General features: G+C 42.2%; 1 protein-coding gene across 4 annotated transcripts; it reads right to left on the minus strand.

The window, feature by feature from the left end:
- Positions 1–2,948: 2,948 nt before the first annotated feature.
- ASB9 (ankyrin repeat and SOCS box containing 9) lies at positions 2,949–21,793 on the minus strand. Of its 4 annotated transcripts, none has more exons than XM_054581080.1 (7): positions 21,467–21,793; positions 15,069–15,148; positions 12,555–12,662; positions 9,450–9,600; positions 8,412–8,546; positions 6,869–7,060; positions 2,952–3,209 (listed from the first exon to the last, which is right to left on the minus strand). In XM_054581080.1, exons 1-7 carry the CDS (start codon positions 21,558–21,560, stop codon positions 3,085–3,087), a joined length of 885 nt encoding a protein of 294 aa, XP_054437055.1. In that variant the 5' UTR covers positions 21,561–21,793; the 3' UTR covers positions 2,952–3,084. The 4 variants fall into 4 exon arrangements, with proteins under 4 accessions (XP_054437057.1, XP_054437055.1, XP_054437058.1 ...); XM_054581081.1 differs by having other exon boundaries at positions 3,146–3,209; positions 6,803–7,060; XM_054581082.1 differs by lacking the exon at positions 12,555–12,662 and having other exon boundaries at positions 2,949–3,209.
- Between the last annotated feature and the right edge of the window lie 1,588 nt (positions 21,794–23,381).

Genomic DNA, 23,381 nt, shown 5'->3' on the forward strand with positions numbered 1-23,381 from the left:
CATCATCGGCAGGGCAAGGCTGACCCACCTGCCCCAAGAGGCAGCAAGTTTGGGGTCTCCCAGGCTGGTTCACGGGGTCAGGGTAAGGGTTGAGTGTTGTCCAACCTAAAGCGGGCACAGCCATTTGACATCATGCCGAGGCTTTTGACCTACAGACTTGGCTCCTCCTCCACTTAATTAGGCAGGGGGTTTTAGGGCCCAGGGACCAAAGCTCTGAGGTTTATCAAAGAAAACACAAGGCAGAGAGTATAATGGTTAAGAGTGACTTTTGCAAATTCCTTAAATCTTCTTCACCTCCATCTGTAAAATGGGGACTACAGAATTGTGAAGTTTTGAGGTGAAGCTTATCTATCACTGATGCACAAGGCTTACTGTTAACGAGCCTTCTAAAGTGGGAGTTGTTTAGTTGCTTTTGAGGCTGACTTGGGCTTACACTCAAGCCCTCATGCTGGGCTTTTATCATACAATAAATGCTCAGCCCTGTGCCTCAGAATAGTCAGCTGAGCACATTTTTGTCCCTTCTTTCTGAGCCCCAAGTACCTAATGACTAACCACTCCAGCCTCGTATATAGAATATCAGACCAGGTCAGTCAGCCCCAAAATAAATTAATTGTCCTTCCTTGGCCTCTTCTTGCTTTCTTCTTTCATGATAACATGAACTGTGCTAGTGATGTGTACCGACCGCTTAAGTGTTTCTACTGGATAAAAACAAGGGAATGTAGTAAACCAACAATATGAGGCTATTCTACAATAAACATGGGCTAAGTTTGCACTCTAAAAACAGAAAGAGTAATTATCATTTTTAAAAGACGGCTTCACGAGGCTAAACATTTACATCCCTCATTCTTGAAAGTGGAGGGTCCATTAAAGTCACTGAACCAGCTTCAATGAAAGAATTTATGAAGTTGTGCCAGATTGTGATGATAAAACATTCAAATGTATATGCCACTTATAAATATAATCACATCTAGACTCATAAACATAGACTTCCTATTTTTAATAGAACCTCTTTCTGAGCATTGCTAAGTGAGATAATTTGAAATTTCCTAAATTGCAAGGAGGGAGGTGGTGGGAATACTTTTTCCACTTGCAGATATGGCCATCTATTATATGGATTTGCAAATTGGTTAATTGTCTGGAAGATTTAAGAAGAAAAATGCTATTCTAGTAATTCTGTGCAGTCCTGGGTTAAACTCACAGGATTTTCCCAAGGGAAGATTAACATAAGCAAGAGTCTGTCCAATACATTTTAGGTGAGAAAAAGGGTATTTTTAAACTAGTGTTTTCAAAAAGAAAACTATAGAAAAATGCCTACAGCCCCTTTCTCCTTAGCAAATGACTCCTCCAACCAGAGTAAGATCTGGAAATTCACTGTCTTTGCCTGTCACTCACTGTAGCCACCCTTGTGCCAGAATAATGCCTCTCACAGACACAAGCACGCCCTCAGTACTCCTGAATAAATGAATTAGGGAAATTAAGTAAATTAGCAAGTGGCAGGATGTCTAAATTATAAATGTAAACAGATCAGATGAAGAAGGAAAAAAAGCAGCAGGGAGGTAAGGTTCTATAGTTTCATTTGAATGTTTGGGTACATTGGAAAAGAGACCCAGTGTCAATGGAATTTATCACTACAAAGTTTTCATTCCTAGATGGAAATTTCCAGAGTCTACGTTGTAAACCATCTTACAATGGGTTATTTACGAGGGGCAAGCCTTTTGCTTAAGTATCTATGTGGCAGCAGCGCCATCTGCTGGGTAACTAGTTGGGCATTTTCAAACATTCTAGGTACGTATTTTTTTTTCTGTAGCAAATTGAATTAAAAGTCACAGAAAATGGTATCAAAAATATCTTTAGAGATCATCTAAGCCATGTGTCATCTTGCAGGTAAATATTTGTCTGAAGTAGGTACAATATTTTCTTTCTTTCTATTGATCAAATGGAACTCCAAATTTCTCAGAAAACTGAAACTACAGCCATCATTACTAAATTATATCACAAGTCTTATGTAAATCAGAAACTGAAGGGCAGTTAAAATCCACTTGTTGAACATCTGAAGAGTTATGTCCAAAAGAAACTTCTGCAACAATGGAGCAAAAGAAGTTTCCCCAATGATCTCTGCCTATGCTATCCAATACAATAGCCACTAGCCATGTGTGGTTATTAACCATGTGAAATATGGCTAATGACACTGAGGAGCTGGATTTTTAACTTTGTTTGATTTTAATTAATTTACATTTTAAAAAATAGCCACACATGGCTAGGGCAGCGTTTCTCAACCTCAACCTTGACACTATCTACATTTCAGGCTGGGTACTTGCTGTGGGAACCATGGAATGTTTATCAGCACCTCACGTCTACTCACTAGATGTCAGTAGTGCGGTACCTGCCATCCACACCCAGCTGTGACAACCAAAAAACTCTCCAGCCATTGCCAAGTGTCCTCTAAGGGGCAAAACCACCCCTGGTTGAGAACCGCTGGGTTAGTAGCTACAGTACTGGACAGCACCTTCTGGAATATGCCTACTATGTATATAATATTTGGGCTGTAAAAAACCAACTGGTCAATATAGTGGACTAGGGCAGTAGTGGTTCTATCATAAAAATAGGGATTTTTTTTTAAGTCAGGTGTAGCAAAGAAACACCTTTCTTCTTTATCTGCTTTCCCATGTTATGAAGATGGAACCAGAAGAGTGATATTGGAAAATTCTGCCTTACTCCTGTCCTTACTGTGGGACACTGGACAAAATGATGTCCCTGATCTCTGAGCCTCACCTGGAGACAAGCAGGGATAGCACCCGCCCAATACAGCTTCTGCGAGGGTTTAATTAGATAATGCAGAAAGTGTTCCTAGCTCACTTTTTGGCACACAGTAGATATTCAAAACAATAGTTATTCTTTTAGCCATCCTCTTCCAGACAGGAGGGGAAAAAGTCTCCGTGCCTTCCAACCAATAATACAAAAGTACCCAGTGTGTTGCCATTGAAAACAAAAATCCGATTGAAGAAACTGGCCGTGCTCTATAACCCCAACTTTATTTCTAAATCCCTGTGGCCACAGCATGCAATAGTGTTTGCCTTGACACAGTTAAACGTGCAGGAGAAACCGTTTCAGTTCCTCGGGGAGGAGGAGGCCGGTGATCTTATGATGCTGTTGGATCCCAAAGCACTTCCGGATTCTAAGGCGGCATAACTGCATCAAAGAGGCGGGCCCTGGAAAAAGATGGTAAAGACAAGCCACAAGGCAGGTTCAGTGATCAAAGGTAACTTTTTGCTTTCCTTCTTTTAAAGTGTACAACATATAGGGCAGGGCAAAAGGAGATTTACAACTTTGAGTATGGAAAAGTTTATTCTTATTATTTATTAATTACTGTATTATTTTCTGTACAAACAACCATAAACCTCCTTTTGCCCCACCTTATATAACATCTTAGTAAAGAAATAATACGGTACTGTTTAAGGCCATTTTCTGTTTCTTATAGGAGGCATTTTTAGGGTATGTGCTCCCTTTTCTGCTCCAACTAAAATGAGTTTTTTAGGTGTTAATTTAGAACTGACCAAAAAAAAAAATTTCAGAGCTTAGTCTCACTAACAGAGGCTTAAGGAAGCTAATTTTGAACTTCCAAAGCTACACAAAATTCCCAATAATGAAAATAAAATTCATGTTTAATAGCTTTTTTTTTGTCTTTTGCCTTAAGAAAATGTCATATTTCTAGACACAAACATTTTTCTAATTTGAGCAATGTGAAGATATTCTAATATGACGAGCTATCAGTAAATCCTAAGTCCATGTTACCTGAAGCCACATCGGATTGTGTATTCTGCTCAGAGCTGCCCCAGTGCTTCAGTTCATCGGTGGAAAATGAACTAACACAAGCCTTGCAGAGGGAACCAGCCGCGAGTTTACATTTTAGGACAGTGGTTCTCAACAGGGGGTCAGGGAAAAGAAAAAAGACATGTTTTATTCTCCAGGGACACTTGGCAATGTTTGGAGGCACTTTTGGTTGTCACAACTTGGGGGAAAGTGCTACTGCAATGTAGTGGGTAGGACCCAGAGATGCTGCTAAGCATCCCACAATGCACAGGGCAGACCCCAATGTGGCAAAATGTGAATAGTGCTGATGTTGAGAAACCCTGTTAGAGGGTAAAAGGATGGGAAATGACTTCCCATCCTCACCCCATGCACCAAATTGTAATGGGGATCCTTGTCTGGTTGTTAAAAACATTCAAAAAAATAAATGCAATATTTTCAATCAGGCCCTCACAGCACATTCAGAAGCCCCTGGTGAATTTAGGGTACCATCCAGGTTATGCTTAGTGTACTCAAGGCATATATTAACACACTGCAAAGAGCGCCCGGTGGGGAAACAACTTCATCTCATCTCACTGAGAACATGGAAGGACGTGACAAATGATCTGTGCTAGCTACACTGTCAGGGACAACTGAAGGAGGTACCGATAAAGAATTATGAAGAATGAGCCCTGGCTGGTGTGACTCAGTGGATTGAGCGCCGGCCTGTGAACCAAAAGGTGGGCAGTTCGATTCCCAGTCAGGGCACAGGCCTGGGTTGCGGGCCAGGTCCCCAGTGGGGGGTGCACGACTGGCAACCACACACATGGATGTTTCTCTCCCTCCCTTTCCCTCTGTCTAAAAAGAATTATGAAGAATTCATTGCAAGCCGGATGTAGACTTAGGAAAAGCAGGCTGCCAGAGCAAGCTCAGTGTTCCTACTAATGCAAACAGAGTATCTGCTGTTTCCCACAAGTTGGGTGATGTACAGGAGCCGTACCCTTATTTCTATATAGAGCTGAAAACCCACTACGCCTCTGTAGCCATTTGCCACATTCCATAATAAAATCGGCTCATTCTATGTTGGTGACTTGGAATATTGCTTTGGTTCTCCGTTTCTTTTTCTTCCTAGCAACACTCATGATGCTCTTAGGCCAAAGCACATTCAGAGATGGCTCCTTGCTGTGCGGAGAGACAGTCACTTTAGTTTCCATTGTTGCCATGAGAACACTGCTTTAGATGCTTTTCAAGGTGGGTGGGATGGTAATATTCTTGAATTCCTTTCGGGGGCCACCCAGAGACAGACATTATTGTGTTAAATGCATAGGTCTGGCTTTCTGCACTTGCCTGTCCCTATTTCCTGCGAGCTTCCAGCCTGCTGAGAGGTGACTTCATCTGAATCCCAAAGATAATTTATGGAGGCAAATTCTAATCGTAACTAACATTTTACGAATCAGTGGGATCATTGGCCACACTGTCACCAAAATGTGAATTAACAAAATTAAACACAACATAGGTGTCTCGGATGGCTTTGGGAAATAAAGTGGAAAGGAAAGAGTCAGTGCAAGAAGTCTGAAAATCCAATGCTTTCCTAATTTAAAAAATTGATATTTTACAACTATGTTGCTATAAAGATTAATATAACCCAGGTTGAGTTTTACTCATTTTTCCCTTCCAATTGAAAAAGAATTAAAACATTTCTGTGGTCTCCTGCAAACAACATGGGCTTCAAATAATTGTGCCTGGGCCTGCTGGAGAAACTGGCCCTGTCTCTAGAGATAGAATTTTTTGAAAACAAGAAATCTTCCAAATGCAGGGAGAGTTGCTAGGCGATTATCCTGCTGGCTCACACAAAGGGGTTTCTCCCTGACTGTTCCTTGTGCCTGGGGCCAGTCTTCCCTAGCCCTCCGCACACAAGGCTTGGGGAGTACAAGGTTTGTTTGGCGCCCCAAGGTAGGGCTTTGGTTGCAAGTACCCTGGGGCAGTGGGAGTAAGAGGAAGAAGAATCCCATGACCACTTTACAATTCTACCCAGGGCCAGCCCTGATTCTCAGCATGTGGGGAGAAAAGAAGCTGATTACAACATCAGAATCCTTCCGTTAAGGAAGCCTGACTCAAAGCCGCATGAACCCTAAAACGTAATGTTCACATTCCGGTAAAAATAGGAACAAAACAGGTCCTAAGCTAGTGCTTTTCTCCTCAACGGTCAATTAAGAATGCAATCAGCCCTGGCTGGTGTGATTCAGTGGATTGAGTGCCAGCACGGGAACCGAAAGGTTGCTGGTTCAGTTCCGCGTCAGGGCAAATGCCTGGGTCACGGGCCAGGTTGGGGGCACGTGAGAGGCAACTGATCTCACACAATAATGTTTCTCTCCCTCTCTATCTCCTTCCCTTCCCCTCTCTCTAAAAGTAAATAAAAAAAAAAGAATGCAATCAGAGGGGTCTTGGCTCCCCACCCCACCCCGCCCCTGACTTGCAGCCCAGGGAATTGCTCTTACCCCCTTGCATATGGCTCAGCCACAGGTCTAGTTGTCTGGGTCAGGATTGTCAGTTCTTATTTATGGAAGAAAGTGGACTTAGTGTTGATTAACTTATAGTAGTAAATGTTTCCAGATTGCTCTGCGTCATTAAAGTAATACCTTATAATGCTCAATCAGTTGCATTCTTACCCCCAGATACCAAATGCTCAGTAGTTCAGCCCACCTGTAGTACAGCAAAACATCCTGGGGCATTGTACAATCTCAAAGAGGCCTCTGCTCACTCTAAAGCATGTTGTAGAGAAAGTTAATATTAGAATTTTAAAACAGTATCTTCATGCTTTGAAAACTGGCCTACCCCATATATGAATATTGGATCATCCAAAACAGTCTGTTTCCCACATGCCAAACAACAAATGAGTATTTCTTCATCGCCAGCGGTGTACCTTGTGCAATACTAAATTATCTCGGCCCCCTCATTTAGTAATGGCAGAGAGTGATCTTTTTTGTAGGATCAGAAGTCAGAACCCAGTCAATACCTGCCTCCTGCAAGAGCCCGCAAGAGTCTATGGATTAGGGCTTAGGTTCGGACAAAGGAGAAGCACCTTCTCTCTGCAAAAAGAGCTGGATCAGAGGGTTCTCTGGAGGCACGAGCTCGGAGGGACGTTTGCCTTCAGCGTTCTTGGCCTGAGTGTCTGCTCCAAAGTCCACAAGCAGGCGGACCAGCTCCCCGTTGGATGCCCTGGCCACTGCGTGAAGAGGGGAGTCCAGACCCCGGCCTCGATTCACGCTTGCTCCTAAAGAGTCATGACGACAACAGAGAGTCAGCCAAGGAGCAAAGTCTAAGCTGTGAGGATTCTCCATAGATGTGGATACATACAAGAAATATCCTGGTGGCCCAAAAGCTGCACATTATTAACAGAGCCCTGATACTAGCCAGCACTGACTAGAAGTGAGGCTACACAGTGAAATCCCATCCATAGCCAGCAGCCACATTCACACACTGAGCAATTGCCACAGGGTTTTAAATCTGGGAGTTGGGACTGTGTGATTGGGACCTTGAAGAGCAACCAACCTGTGAGGGTACCTCCTAGATTGGGGTGGCCAATTCCAAGATCACAGGGAAGGTGGCAAAGTCTTCCCCTTCAAGAGTCAGGTGGATTTCTAGGATCATCCCACGTAATTCTATCCGTTTACTCTCAGGAAATGCTTACCCTAGCCTGGATACTGGCTTACACTGTGACATGTGGGGACAGCTTGCTTTCCTGCAGCTGCTGTCTTTTTAGTTAAATGGGAATCTATGTCCACTCAAATGTTAACCGCACTATTCTTGCATTGTTCTTGGCTTTGTGAAAGATGCAAAACTTGGCCCTGTCCTTACTAGGAGCTTAAAGTCTACCATGAAATAGGAGAGAGAAGGAGAGGGAGAGTAAAGGAGGGGGAGCGGGAGGGAAGGGGAGGGGAGAGAGAGAGGGAGTGGGAAGGAGAGAGGAATAAATGAGTGAGTGAATATGAATCTCCTAATCCATGGCAATGGCTACCAGATGAGTAGAAGGCAGTAAGAACTATTAAAAGACTTAGGGAAGGAAAGGGTACTGGAGTTTTAAAGACTAAATGGAGCTCAAACAATTAAAGAGGGGAGGAAATGGTGTTCCAACTGTTGAAGAAGGGACTGGACAATAGCAGGGAGGTGAAAAAGAATGATGCTACATAGGCCTTTTCAAAGACACTACTTACAATGGGCTAAAAATGGGGCAAGTTCAATTTCCAAATTGAAGAGAGTGGTGAAGAAGGCCCCAAATAGGAAGAGTCGGTCCTAATCTAGCCGTTTTGGGAGTTACGCAAGGTCTGATAATATGATTGGCTGGAGGAAGGATGCAGAAGAAAGGAAGGAAAAAGTATTCATCACCAAGGACCGCCCTGGGAGGAGATACTACCATCATCATCATTATCCTCCTCCTCTCCAGGAGAGAGAGCGCTAAGTTCAAACAGTTTGAAATAATTCTCATGGGACACAGTCTATATGAACACCGACCATTTCCATCTCCACTGCCTACACTTTTTCAACTGCTACAATAGAAACTGCTTCAAATACCTTTAATTTACTTCTCGTTTGCTTTCCTTGTTTCATTTTGCTTTTTGTGTTACCTGATTCCAGAAGCTTCTTGGCACAGGCTATCTGCTGGTTTTCACAAGCCAAATAGAGTGGGGTGCCCAGGTGGCTGATGTGATGGTCAATGTCACCCCCATGAGCTGCAAGGGACTCAACGCACTCCACGTGGCCTGCAGCACACAGCAGGAGAAAGAAGTTACACAACGAGTTCTCTTAGCTAGGGGAACAATACTTTCCCTATCTTTGGGGTATTTATTTATTTTTTTATTGAATGTATTGGTTAATAAGATCATACAAGTCTCAAGTGTATATTTCTATGATACATGATTTGTATATTGCATTGTGTGCTCCTCGCCCAAAGTCAAATCATCTGTCACTACACATTTGGCCCCCCTTATCACCCACCACCCCCTTCCCTCTGGTAACCATATTTTTAAATCTGCCAGCAACTTATCCAGGGGCCCAAAAGCTATTTCTTTGGCTTAGAATAGGGAATACTTTAAAATAGTGCCATCAATTCATGGGTTGATCATAGATGTGACCTGTGGCTCTGGATGCAACTGCACTTGAGTTTACAAGCCCCAGTAAGCAACCAGCAACCATCCTCCTCTTTCAATTATTTGGGATTTATTATCAGTATAAGCACAGAAATGAAAGTGAGAGCTGGGGAGACGTATGGACGAACAGAGACTGAAGGTGGACCTGAAGAAAAAAGGGCACAGTGCAGGCTATGGGTCAGAGAAGCTGGCAACAGGACCAGTCCTGGGAGCAATATTTGGAATGCTGTAGAAAGGCAGTTCTAAAATTTCCTGTTCCTCAGAATAACCTGGAGGGCTTGTGAAACAAAGCACAGATGGCTGCGCCCCACTCCCAGAGTTGCTGGTTCAATAGGTCTGGAGTGAAGCCCAGGAACCTGCATTTATGTGCTAGGTCACATGATACCTCTGGTCCCGGGACTGCACCTTGAGCAGTAGGTCTACTGCTCTAAAACACACTGCCTCTTCCTTCTTTCTTTCAACAGTGAGATAGATCCCTTGGAGTGGTGGGAAAACTTCAGTTCTCAAGAACTTTACCTCTCTTAGCGGCTTCATGGATGGGAGACGCCAGGTCACTGACAGGGTGGGGGCTGGCTCCATGCTGCAGAAGCAAATTCACACAGTCCCAGCTGCCGCTGACACAAGCATTGAACAAGGGAGTGTGCCAGTCCGTGGTGATGCCGTCCACCTAGAATGAAAAGCTCCACGATGAAGGCAGGCAGTGGGGCAGCCTGCATTCAAATCGAGGTTCCACCACATTTAACTTCTCTGAACCTTAAATTCCACAGCCACGAAATGGGGACAAAAAACTTAAATTCCGTGAGGTTTTGGTGTAAAACTGAATGAAGAATGGAATATACGGCACCAAGAATGTTACTGAGTGTTCTATCTCCTTCATGCCCTCCCCAGGAGCCTGAACTTTGAGGCCAGTTAGGATAATTTCAATACTTTACAAACTAATCTCTCTTTATTCTAAACATTCCATCCTAGACCCATGCCACACCAATCCAGTTTCTTCACAGCAGCCCAAGTAACCTTCTAAAATTAACATACTTTTTAAAAAATTTTTAAAACGTAAGTTTCATACAAAAATAGAGTGAACACATGCCAAAGGGTTTTGTTTTTTTTTTTCAAGTCATTCATTAATGAGGGAACCAGTAAGATGGTAAGGACGGCTCAAAGAAGAATTTATATAGCGAACCAATGGAACGCTGAAATAAATTTGCTAGACACAAACTGTTTAATGACCTATTAGGCCATAATATTGAAAATTTCTAACAGGAAAGAGCAAAGCCAAATGCAGAAAAAGGCATTTTTTATTTCTGTTAAGAAATTCTTTGGTGAACCATTAAACAATAATACTGTGAGGCAGGGCCAGGACTAGTAAGGCACAAAAGACATCCAGGGGCGCAAAACTTAAGGAGACACTCGCTCCCAGGGTCATGAAAGAACGGCATGCTTCTGAGAGCGAGCAGCTCTTTAAAGTTTGCATGTTAGGCACCTCTCATGCTTTTCCTTAGTCCTGGCCCTGTTTCCAAGTTTCGGGTATGTTTTCCTAACCAAAATATAAGCCCAATAATGATACACTCACCTGTAGTTTTCTACAGTTCTCAGGACAAAGCCCATTTTCTTGGCATAGACAACAATGGTGTTTGCATTCTGATCCCTCTCACCGACTCTATTCTGCTGCTATGAGGAATGATTTGAAACCACAAAAATGTGCTTTTCACTTCCAGGCCTTTATTTGCTCTTTCCATGGGGAGGGAAGCCCATAATTTTCCCTAACCCACCATTCAGCTGACTAACTGCAACATGTTCTTGAGGTTTCAGCTTACCCATCATCTCCTACAGGAGGTCTGTTTTTGACTCCCTTTCTCCATCAGAAATAAATGGTTTAGGAGCACCTCCATGTGCTCCCAACGACCCCCTTACTATCAACACTTAATAAATTGTGGTAGTTTGCAAAAATGACCACAGATTCTCTGCACAGTATGCAATATGGCTTTGCAAGTCTTCACAAGATGGAAACTATTTTTCCAGTCCTTGAATCTGGGCTTGCCCATGTGACTTGCTTTGCCGGATGGAACAGTAACAAATGTGTTACAAACACAGAGCTTGTCCTCTTTTGCAGCTCTTGGAATCCCTGCTACCATGTAAACAAGTCCAGGCAGCCTGCTAAAGGATGAGAGACCACATAGAAATTTTCTGGCTCCCCAGACACCTTAGCCAACCTAGTCAAGGTCATCGTGAACCAGCCTGCTCCAGCCAATCTATCAGCTGACCTCAAATGCCTAAGTGAGCCCAGCTGAGGTCAGCTGAACCAGTCCAGACCAGAAGAGCTGTCCAGTCAACACAAGGAGTTGTGAGATAAATGAATGGCTATTGTCTTAAGCCATTAAGTTGGGGTGGTTTGCTATATAGCAAAAACTAACAGATAAAAGCAGTGTATTGTAAATGCCTTCTGTGGCTGAGATGCTATGCATTCAACAAACCTATTTACTCTCTCTTGGGTACACAACCATGTTACATTTCTCAACCTTCCTGGAGGTTAGATGTGGCTTGCCGCCTGCTGGCCAATGGGATGTGGGCAAAAGTGGTCTAATGTTGCTACCTAGACTGGTCCTTAAAAGCTTTCCGTGCACAATCTCCCATGTCTTTTCCCCTTCCAACCACCTGGAATGGAGACTACCCCGAGAGCACACAGGAAAGTTACTTGTTGAAAACAGTGGAGCAGTATGGAAGAAGCCTGTATTCCTGAGTCACCCTTGGGAAAGAGCCAAGCAACAGGCAACACCCACACTGGAACTTGTTCAGAAAGAAATAAACTTTCATTGTATTAGGCTACTGAGATTTCAGGATTTATCTATTGAAACAGCTAGTGTTAGAGTCAGTAAAACATTTGTTTATCTGGTTGTCTCCTCATTTAGTCTATAAATTCCTAAAAGTCTTATCCAGAGGGAGGCATCTAATAAATGCTCAATAAATACTGGTTGAGAGAATATGTGAAATTCATATAATTTTCTAGTCAGATTTTTCCATCACTTTTGAGCACGAGGAAACTTAGTTAATGGAAGAATTACTGGTCCCTACTCTTAAATTCAATGCCTTTTTGTCCTCCTTCCTCTAGGACTTCTCATTATGCTATCCTGATTCTCATTCTCCAAATAGTAACCATATACTTCATCTCTCTCAATCCTTGCAATACTACAAGTTACAAAACTTTTTATTCCTTCCATTTTTCAGATGTAGACTCTAAAGCTCAAAGCATAATGAACTTGTCCACAAAGTTTCCAATGTTAGTAAACAGTAGGGATGGTCTGGGACCATTATTCTGTTCTGGAGCCAAATGTTGTGTGTTTTGTTCACTGCCTACAAGACATATAAAGACAGAAATCTAACAGCTGTTTATTAGTAGTGACTAGCAAAGAAAATGCTAGAGACAGGAACCATTACTTTCTAGCTGAAAATTCTGTACTTCAACTATTGCTAAAGCAGACAAGCTTGATGGACATACACTTTTGAAAACCCCCCCTCTTCGCATTTCAAATCAGGCTAATCAAAAATGCTGGAAATTATTCTGAAGGGTCAGAAATAGTCATTTTTCATTCATGGTTTCTGAGATGTTGTTTGAGCGGCACTCACCTGAGCTCCATGCTTTAATAAAATGTTTGCACAAGAGGGATGACCTCCAAGACAAGCTTCATGCAGTGGGGAAACACGATCTGCTGTGATGACGTTCACAGCCCACCCCTAGAGGATGGAAAATGGGCAGGTAACGGGTGTAAAGCATTGGTTCCATTAGGGTTGGGCTTCAGCCACAAATCCGGTACTATGATACTTTTAAAGGTTCATCTGGCTTAAAATCTGACAGCACACTAAGGGATTGACAGTGATGTAGAAAAACAACAAAAAAAGGGATCTTTCACACTGCTGGTGGGAGTGTAATATGGTACAGCCACTCAGGAAAACAGTGGGACAGGATCTATTAGAGTCTGATGATATACATATGTATGACCCAACAATCCGACTCTTAGGTACATACACTAAAGACTGGCTTTCATTTTGCTTTCGCTCTCTCTTTTCCTCTCACTTGTTGGCTTAGTTTTGATGAGGTCCCTGGCAAGGAACCATTCCTGCATGTATTCCTGCCTGGTGGGCCTGCCATACTCTGCTCCAGACTTTTGCCATAAGAAGAAAATTTCTCGTGTAGCCACTGGTCAAAGAAAGATGCAAGAGAGCTGCACCCAACCCATAGCTTGGAACCAAACCCAGCCTAGATCAGCTGACATAAAGACTCGTTAGTGAGAAATGTTTATTGCATTATACCATGGAGTTTGGGGCAGTTTGTTACACAGGAAGATCTGACTAATACAGGTAGTTATTGGAATGCTCATTTTATAAAGACAGAAATTGAGGTGCCAAGAAGATAACTTGTTCAAATAATGTGATAGAGCTTAGATAAAGGTATGGTTCTGGCTGATGTTCAATAAACATATAAATACTGAATATAAATGAGTATGGGTCCAATTTAATAAGTGACAGAGAAAAGCTGCAATGATCATTTTTCATCATATTAAAATAAGGTAAATGTTTCATTTTATCCTAAAAGCATCTTCTTTTAGCTAGAGTTACTACCTACATTTCTACTTATAATAGGCTGTTGTTATCAAAAAGCAGCTTAAGATAGTGACTTGGGGTAGTCTGAAATTTTTCTCTAGAAACTTTTTTCTTATACGAGGATTACTTAGTCTGGAAAGGTCCATGAAATTGGAATTTTTTTGAAAGCACATTTATTTTCACTAAACACTACCTGAAATGTATCATGTCCTTCAATTACGTATTCAATCATGAATGTAAACAGCAAAACACAGCAGTAATAGCAGTATATAGGACTATCATGGAAAGGAATCACACATACTTTTATTACATTACAATTGTTACAGATATTTAAAATATCCAAAATATATATTCATCCTATTTAGAAATTATAGTAGTTGTTAGAATCGCCACTAAATCTTATTTAATGCATTAGGAAATAAGTCCATCTATTACTATTTTACACATTTGTCATTTAATATCTTGATAGCTTTCTTCTGTATTGTTTTATGAATTTGTAACATTAGTCTGAAAAGGGGTCTGCAGACTTTGCCAGCCTGCCAAAGGGTACTATGGTACAGGAGGGTCAAGAGCTCCTAATTTAAAAGATCTATTGTCTTTTCAGAGAACAGGACATCCTGAACAAAAACTTTTTTCCATTTTTGAATGGTGACTTAAATTGCAGAGAAATTAATATCAAACTGGGCAGAGCCACTATCAACTGGAGATTCAATGGAACTGAAAATGTCTTTGAAATTATAAGAGTCCAAGTTTAAAAAGACATTTTCAAGCATTGTTTTATATCAAGGGTTTTCAGCCCTAGCATTGCTTTTTGGGCTGGATAAATTTAAAAGTTTTTTTAAAGATTTTATTTATGTATTTTTAGAGAGAGGGGAAGGGAGGGAGAAAGAAAGGGAGAGAAACATCAGTTGGTTGCCTCTTGCAGCCCCCCTCCCCCACCCCAACTGGGGACCTGGCCCGCAGCCCAGGCCTGTGCCCTGACCAGGAATCAAACCACCCACCTTTTGATTTGCAGGCCGGCGCTCAATCCATTGAGTCACACCAGCCAGGGCATGGGCTGGATAATTATTTGATGTGCAGGGCTGCCCTGTGCTATTTAGGATGTTTAGTGACATCCCTGGTCTCTATCTACTAGATGCCAGTATCACCCTCTCACACCCACTCCCGGTTGGGACAAAAATGTCTCCAGACATTGTCAAATGTCACCTAAGGGGCAAAATCACTTCAGTTGAGAACCAAAATTACATGACAATTTTTAAGAAGATAATCTACTGAATAAAGGAAACTTAAATGCACTAATTTTCCCATTATTCATCTAATAGGTATTTATTAGAGTACCTACTATGTACATAGAATTGTAATAAATTCTAGTAGTACATCAGCCTCCAAATTGAAAAAACCAGTTGGATTGGATGGGATTCAACTCACTTTGCTGAAGGAGAATTTATATTTTAATATCAGACTATGATTTCTTTCTCAGTGTGGTAATGAATAGGATGTGCTTAATATTTACCTTCCTCTTTTCAAAAAGCTACCCACCTGGCGGATGAGATTCCTCAAAGACAGCAGATGCCCATGGATCGCGGCATCATGCACTGGAGACCAATCAGACACAACGTCTGTATGGAAAAGGAGGAACAGGTTACACCCTGATAATGCACTCAAGGCTCATCCTTGCCCGTCAGTAAGAGCCTAACGGGCAATAATGGTTGGAGTCAACCAACCAAAACTCCCATCAGAAGTTCACCATTTCTCCCCTGCATTGATATTTCTGTACACAGTTTACTTGAAATGTCTAGGTAGCTAAAAATTACATCCAGTGTCCAAACTAAGGACTAAAGAGGTAGACTGGGGTGACAGATGGATTACTGTACCTCTGTTTACACACTGATTTCAAAGGCAAATGGTCCATTTAGTTAAGTGAGAGCTTCGCTAATTACCAGCATTAATGTCTTAAGCTGCGATTGCCAGTGTAGTTTCCTGCATGAAATAGAAACTTTGGCATCTCAGCAAACAGTACCATATACTAATAGTAGTAATCAGGTAATTACATACACCATTAGGTTTGGAATCAAATATACCTCTTCTCCCAGTATGAAGTGCAAATCAGAGCCCAGTCTGACCTTGCAACAGAGACATTATTTACCCCCAAAGGCAGTGTACCAGTGTGGTTAAGAGAAAGCTCTGAACTCAGACCTGCTTAGTTTCTTCTGAGCTGTGGGTCCCTAGACAGGGTCTAAGCATCAGTTTCCTTCCCTGTCAATTGAAGAGAGCAATATACATACCCATGGCTCAATATCTATTAGACACTATTATTATCCTGCCCAAACACTAAACAGAGAGTCCTGATTACACCCCATAATCACTGCTATTTAAAATAGCAAATTTGTTCCACAACCGTATGGAAGGAACACACATTCTAAGGAAGGACGCTGGTAAACCGTATCCCCACACATTAAGTGCTTTCCTCTCTCTTTCTAATTGGGTCCGGATGTCATCTGAGTGAGGCCCACACCTGAATTTTTCTCATCTTAAGCTGAGACCGGTTTCCAAAACAAGTGCGGGAAGTCAAATCGTGAGAAGGCTCATCTGAGCTTGCTTCAGATCCAGCTCTGCTCGTTTGAGTAAACACACTATTGCACACAGACGAGGCAGCACGGTCTCGTGCCAGTAGCCTCTTGTAAAGGAACTGCTATCTCCCAAAAGCTGAGGAGACTTGGAGAACCAGGGTAGTTACTGAATTACCAATGCCTTGCAGATTGAAAGGCCTAAAGGAGGTGGCAAGAACACTTTGTACTTAACACGTGTTGGCTGAGGTCTGCCTGCTCCATGGAGCTACCAATATCCCAGAAAATCTGTCCCAATGAGCAAATCACCGTCTTTCTGGATGTGTTCATGAAGCACGTAATAGGTAAGGTGAAGGTGAATAAGTCCATCTACACACTGCCCATCCAATGTTTTCCTTCTGGGTTCACTAAGGGACTTGAGGCACCTTAAATGAAGTGGCTTTTCCTACCCCCAAAATCTTATGCTCTGTAGAAACCCGGTGTCCTCAGCACTCTCTTAGGTTCCTACTTCTGTCAGGAAAAACATTGCTGCTTCTAGTGCTAGAAGCCTACAATCTAGACAGCAGATACAGAAAGATTTCTCTCCAAATTACAATTGAAAGGAAAACTAATTCTACCCTGTTGGTGCTAATGCAAAACACCATCCACACAAAATCTTGAGTGAGAAGAAAGAGTCAAAAATTGAAAAAGGCTTTGAAAATCCGTCGTAAATAGATTTTCAAATGGACCCTAATGGATCATTGTGCGTGATGATTAATCTGTTTTTCCTACCAAGTGCTCAGCTGCTAAAAAATATAGCTTCCACACTTCTCAACCTTTCTTAAAGCTACCTCAGATAATTAGAGATGATAGTTTGAGGAGTCCAGGCAGGTAATTTGGGTTCTAAGTGGTCTGTTCAGATTTCATTAAAATGATGCAATTATATTATCAAGCGTAGACAAAAAATGGCCTTTACCTTCTATTTATTCATCATGGAGCCATTACTCCTTCTATTTAGGGTAAATGAAGAACTATGTACTTCTCTAAGAGCAAAAAGGCTACCTGAGGACTTGGACCCCTGCTTTAGAATGTAGCATTTACAGAGCACAGCTGTCTGTGTTTTCAAGAGGCACAGGGTGTTGTCCTGATACACAGGGTGAGGGGCTGATAATATCTATCTGTCTAACAGCTTTATTGAGTTCTAATTCACATACTGTGCAATCCATTCATTTAAAGCTATAATACAATGGTTTCCAGTATATTCACAGAGTAGTGCAACCATTGCCACAGTCAATTTTAGAACATTTTTATCATCCTTAAAAGAAACCCCTTGCTCATTAGCAGTCACTCCCCATTTCTATTTCCCCCAACCCCTGGAAAACATCGATCTGTTTTCTGTCTCTATGGATTTGCCTAGAAACATACTCATACAATATGTGGTCTTCTGTGACTGCCTTCTTTCATTGAACATAATGTTTCAAGGTTCATCCACATTGTAGTATGTATAAGTACTTCATCCATTTTTATGGGCAAATAATATCCATTAGACAGAGAGACCACATTTCATTTATTAATTCATTAGTTGATGGACATTTGTGTTGCTTCCACTTCTTAGCTATTATGAATAACACTGCTATGAACATTCATGTACAAATTTTTCAGTGGATTTATGTTTTCAATTCTCTTGGGTGTACATACACCTAGGAGCAGAACTGCCTGTATGATATGGTAATGCAATGTTGAGCCTTTTGTGGAATTGTGGCTGGACCACTTTATACTCCCATCAGCAGTATATGAGATGTCTCTTTCTAATTTAAAGTCATTTCCAACTGGAGCTTGGTAAGGCTATCACAGGGTGCTTGTACTCCTGCCAGGAGAAAAACCTGGGTCCTTGTAAAGCCAAAATTCATCTCAAATTGATACAAGGACTTTAGCCTCAGCAGGTCTCTGAACAACTGAGTGAATATATAAAAACTTAAAATTGTGACAATGGGAGGTTATTTTTCTAGCCCTGACAGCATGAATTATGTATGTGTATATATGTACATATGTGTGTGTATATATACATATATACCTATATATACCCACAGTTATATATAATTTGCAACATGGATTAGTCCACGCACACTTTATTTAGCCCTGAAAAACACTGGAGGGATATTCAGGACATGTTTCTCCAGGGTTTTCCAGAGTCCACGTCCCAAGCAGGCAATGAGCTATGGGCTCAACGCACATGAATTAAACCCAGAAGCAGCTTTGTCTGCCTTCCTGCTGATCTTGGAAAGAGCAAAATCAATGGGAAAGGGGAGCTTTCCCTCCCAGAACATGGATGATGCTCACAGTAGGAGACTATGAATGAAGGGGAGATTCGAGGTCACAATCCCCTTCCCACTGACCCCACCAAAGTCTTTGAAACTCGAGGGCCATTATGTGTATAGAACACATTATCCAAGCCCTTGATATATATTCAAGCTTCTTCCTCAGCACTTGTTCAGCCAGGGTCTATTGGTTTTAGTGCCAAAAAAAAAAGACTCTAAATGAGGTCAATGGCAATGCCATTGATCCAGTAGCTCGTGGTTAAATGGGGCAGGAAGCTCTCCCAATGAAACCACTCTGTAAGTCCTCCAATTAGTGCCATTAAACTTACCTTTCTTTCAGAGTCGCCATCAAATCCTGCAGCACATTAGGAAGGCTGCCATTTCACTTTTATTGCAATTTCTTAAATGATTCTTTAAAATTTCCATTGTTTCAGAAGAGATTTAAAATGCACTAATTGGTACATTCTAAAAAGAGTTACTCAAGAAGCTCTGAGACCCCCAGTGAATGCTGGGCAGTGGCATTAAATCTATCTTGCAAAATATTTTGCAAGTTCAAGGGGGGAAAAGGGTTGCTCTGAGAGGGCAGAAGCATTTGCCTTCAGTCTTTGGGACGTGATATCGTAGGGCCATTTCTACGTCATGAAGGCTGTGCATTGGCCATTGGCACTTTTATGTTCAAAATAGAACTCCATATCCTCCCTTCCTCACTCTGCTCCCAAGCAGCATCCCTTTCCAACTTCTGCCTTTTGTAGCCCTCTTACTTGACATTAATTTAGGCTTGAAAACTTTACAATCTGGGCTGCTGTGTCTCCTTTAGCCCCAATATTTAATCAAGCAACAGTCTGATTTCTCTTTGTTTTGAAATGATCACTCACATCTTTTCTTTCTCTGTCATTTCCAAGTTTGATCCAAACGATAAGGTTCATGCTTGGATCAGTGCATGTTCTCAAAGTGTAGTACCTAAATGGCACCATCAGCATCACCTGAGAGCTTGTTATAAATACAGATTCCCAGCTTCATCCCAGACCTGACAGTGCATCAGAAGCTCTGGGGACGGGACCCAGCCATCTGCATTTTTCAGACCCTCCAGGTGATACTGATGCACATGAGACTTTGAGTACATGTGGGTTACTGCAAGAATTTCCTGTATCCCACCACAATCCCTACTGATTGCAGCTACCAGTTTAATTTACTACAGTCTTTAGTATTGCCAGGTCTCTGCTCCAGAATCATCAATGGCTCCCAATTCCCTGCCTCATAAAGGCTCAAACTCTGCCACCTAGCTTTTGAAGCTTCATTATTGAGTTTCATCTCTCCAAACTCGCTCTCACTAGACTCCCTAGGGCATTCTGCATTCTAGTTTTGACAGTGTGTTCACTTTTTTTCTTTAATCCTCACCCAAGGACATGTTATTGATTTTAGAGAGGGGGAAGGGAGGGAGAGAAACACTGATGGGTGAGAGAAACATCGACTGGCTACCTCTCCTACATGCTCCAACCACGGGCCAAACCCACAACCCACAGGGCGGGTGCCCTGACGGGGAATCGAACTGCCAACCTTCTGGTTTATGGGATGATGCTGCAACCAACTAAGCCACACTGGTTAGAGCCAGTGTGTTCATTTTTAAAGTACTATATCTTGGAGTATATTCACAGCTGCCCACCCCCACCCATCATGCAGCCCCAACCAGGGTTGGTTTAGGACCTTTAGAAACCCTCAGCAACAAAAAGTAGCTGGCACCCCTCCCTCATAGGAAAATAAATACAATAGTTAGCTGTAAAACAATCATGTGGAAGTAAACCAAATCACTGATTCTTTTCCATATTTATTGGTTTGCTGTTTTAAAAATATATTTATCAGCCCTGGCTGAGTGGCTCAGTTGGTTGGAGCATCGACCCATGCACCAGAAGGTTGTGGGTTTGATCCTCAGTCAGGGCACATACCTGGGTTGCGGGTTCGATCCCAGTCAGGGCACGTATGGGGGGGCAACAAATCAATGTTTCTCTCTTTCTTCCCCTTCCTCTCTCTCTAAAATCAGTGAACATATCCCCAGATGAGGATTAAAAAATAAAAAATAAAAATATACTTGTCAAATTTATTTTAAAAAGTGATTATTGGTGCCCCACTGCTTTCTACTGTTCCACATCTATGCTCCATCCATCTGATTAATTCAGGTCTGCCTTTGCAGTTCCAAATCCCACTCACTTTGAGGGCTCTGCTCATTTTACGAGCAAAATGGGAAAAACGAATAAATGAATGAGCAGTCCTATGTGCTCAATTAGTCAGAAGAAAGGCATTTTGTGTTTTATTCCTTCTGGCTTTTCCCCTTTCAGCAGTTGTATAGTAGGAAATTAGTAAGTCCTAGCTGACTGAAGGGTTTCTGCCTATTGTCTCTTTGATGGCAAGTGTTATGGGAAGCCTACCAGGGTACTGGGTATCATAATCTCTCCTCTCCTCTAAAGCCTACACCCATTTTTCAGAATACTTTCAGTTAGCAGGAACCTGCTGAATTCTCACACAGACACACACAAAAAACGACAGTTTCCTGGAGGTATGAGACTCTATACATTAGCAACAACACCACCTGACAGGGGAGAATCATACCTGTAAGACATCTGCAAAGTTTTAAAAGTTAAGGCTCCTTTTAAAGTGAATCAATCACTTCAGCGCTCAATGTTTGAACATCCTTTGTAAACCCAGCCCCACCTCAATGCCAAACACCTAAAACCTTTTAATAAATGTTTTGGCAGTAAAAATGTTCCTAATTATAAGTAATCTGTAAACCTCCAATGTAATGTGATATATTTTCCCATTGCTACTAAAGTTTTTACTAGAGAACACACTGTGACAGTTCGCTTTGTATGATCTATAGGACTCTGCACATGGAGGTGGGCACATTTTTGAACAACCATGTAAAGAATATATATACTAGCAAGCTATAGACATCAGTCCAGTAACTGCCCCATGGACACATCTCAGACAGAGCCATGGAAACCACTCAGCTGTCTCCTGTGTTCACTCTCTCTGTTAACCAACCTCCCCAGCACTGTGATTGCACGGCCCCTGGACTCACCCCCCATCAGTGGATTTGAAAGAAGCCTGGTGTCAGGACAGTCTCCTGGCCTCAAGGGCCTGCTGCCAGTCCTGCCTGGTGGTTCGCCATCCATGGTGCTCTCCTGGGTCAGACAAGCTCCCTGTTCCACTTCAGTTGCTCAGGAAAAGTCCACATTCCATGCTGCCCCTGCTCCTGGGAAATTCCAGTGCTGGGACTGGCTGAGCTGCACCGTCCTGGTCAGACGGTAGGACAGACGTCTGCAATACAGAACCAAACAGGCAGAGTAATCTGACTACTACCTGTGGACTCTCTCTCTCTCTCTGTTTCTCTCTCTGTTTCTCTCTCTCTCTCTCTCTCTCTCTCTCTCTCTCACACACACACACACACACACACACACACACACACACACACACACACTCACACACGTGCGCCACCTAGCTGGCTGGAGCTAGCCAAAGCCCCACGCAGCACCCCAGTCCCAAGGCTACAAAGTTGCTGATGTCATGTCCTTTCCAAAACTGAGGCCAATCAGTAAGGAAGCCTTGGGGTTATCAGGAAGGAAACTCACAGTTTGTAACTTTTGCAAAGCGAAGGAACAGGGTGGGAGTGAGGGAAACCTTGTTCCTGGCTGCAGTCTTGCTCCCCTGCTGGGATCCTTTCATTATTTGGGGGCTTCCTGTTGAGACAAGCCCCAGAACCCAAGAGCAGACAAAGCTGGTGTTACTGCAGCACACCCTGGCCATCTGCACATGTGGTTTCAATTTTTCTGGGAGTTTCTTATGGGAAAATGTGTCTATATGTTACAAATGTGCAAGCTTGCAAAGGACTTTTATTTTCTTCCTTCCAACTGCAAGGATTCATTAAATGCCCCACTTCCCCCTTCCTCCACACATTATACATTAACTTCTAAGTAAATAATTAATGGTTACAATTGCAAAATGGATTGCTGGCTGGCATGGGGGCATGAAGGAGGCCTGCTATCTTTGTTAATTATAAAAACTTTTACTCTGGGAAAGTTTTGCCTTTACAAAATATTTGGCTTTTTGTCCATGTGTCTTTGCAGATACACCCTGCTTCTCTGCAACCCTGGATGCTGGTTCAGACTGATGGCCACCCTTAGACTCCAGCTACTCCTTCCTTCCAGGTGGTAGGGAGTTTCGCTTCCCCATCAGGGAAGACTGAGTGAGTCTCAAGCAGAGTCTGGCTGTGGAATGATTGCACATTTTTGTTTTGCACGTTTTTTTAATGCCCAAGATGTAGCCTCTTTCAGACTTATGGGTTCTCAGTTGAAAGACATGGTGGCCATTGTTAACAGTTTGAGGACAGTCATTCATATTTTATAATGCATTTCTGTGTATTATTCTTTTTAGATAATTGCAATTATATGATCATATCATCCTATGCTTTTTACGCTTATTTTGTCTTGGAGCTCCTTCCATTTCAACACACGTAGCTATGTCCCTTTCTTTAGTAACTACTGCAAGTATCTCATATTGTGCCAAAAGTATTTCATCATTTCCCTAGGATGGAGGCAGAATGTTACCATTTCTTTTACAAATACAAAAATACTGCAGTCCCTACTTTTGTACATATGGCTTTGTGTACACATGCAAATGTTTCTAGAGGGGCGATTCCTAAAAGTGGAAATGCTGAGTCAAAGGTGTGTTCATACACATATGATAATTTCTCTGGAACTAAAGACACACACAGTGAGTTCAAGTCAAAATGAAGGATTCTGAATGAGATTAGTAGGTTGCATTAATGATAACTTCCTGGTTGTGATATTATACTACAGTTTTGCACAAGTTATCATTGGAGGAAGCTGGGCACGGCCACAGGAGATTTCTCCATACTGCTCCTTACAACTGCCTGTGAATCTACAATTATCTCAATACAAATCTCAACTTGAAAAAGGGGTTGTCCACTTAAAATT

The sequence above is a fragment of the Pteronotus mesoamericanus genome, unplaced genomic scaffold (genome assembly GCF_021234165.1).
Source record: "Pteronotus mesoamericanus isolate MK-2021 breed Mesoamerican mustached bat unplaced genomic scaffold, CSHL_Meso_final contig_65, whole genome shotgun sequence".
NCBI lineage: Eukaryota > Metazoa > Chordata > Mammalia > Chiroptera > Mormoopidae > Pteronotus > Pteronotus mesoamericanus.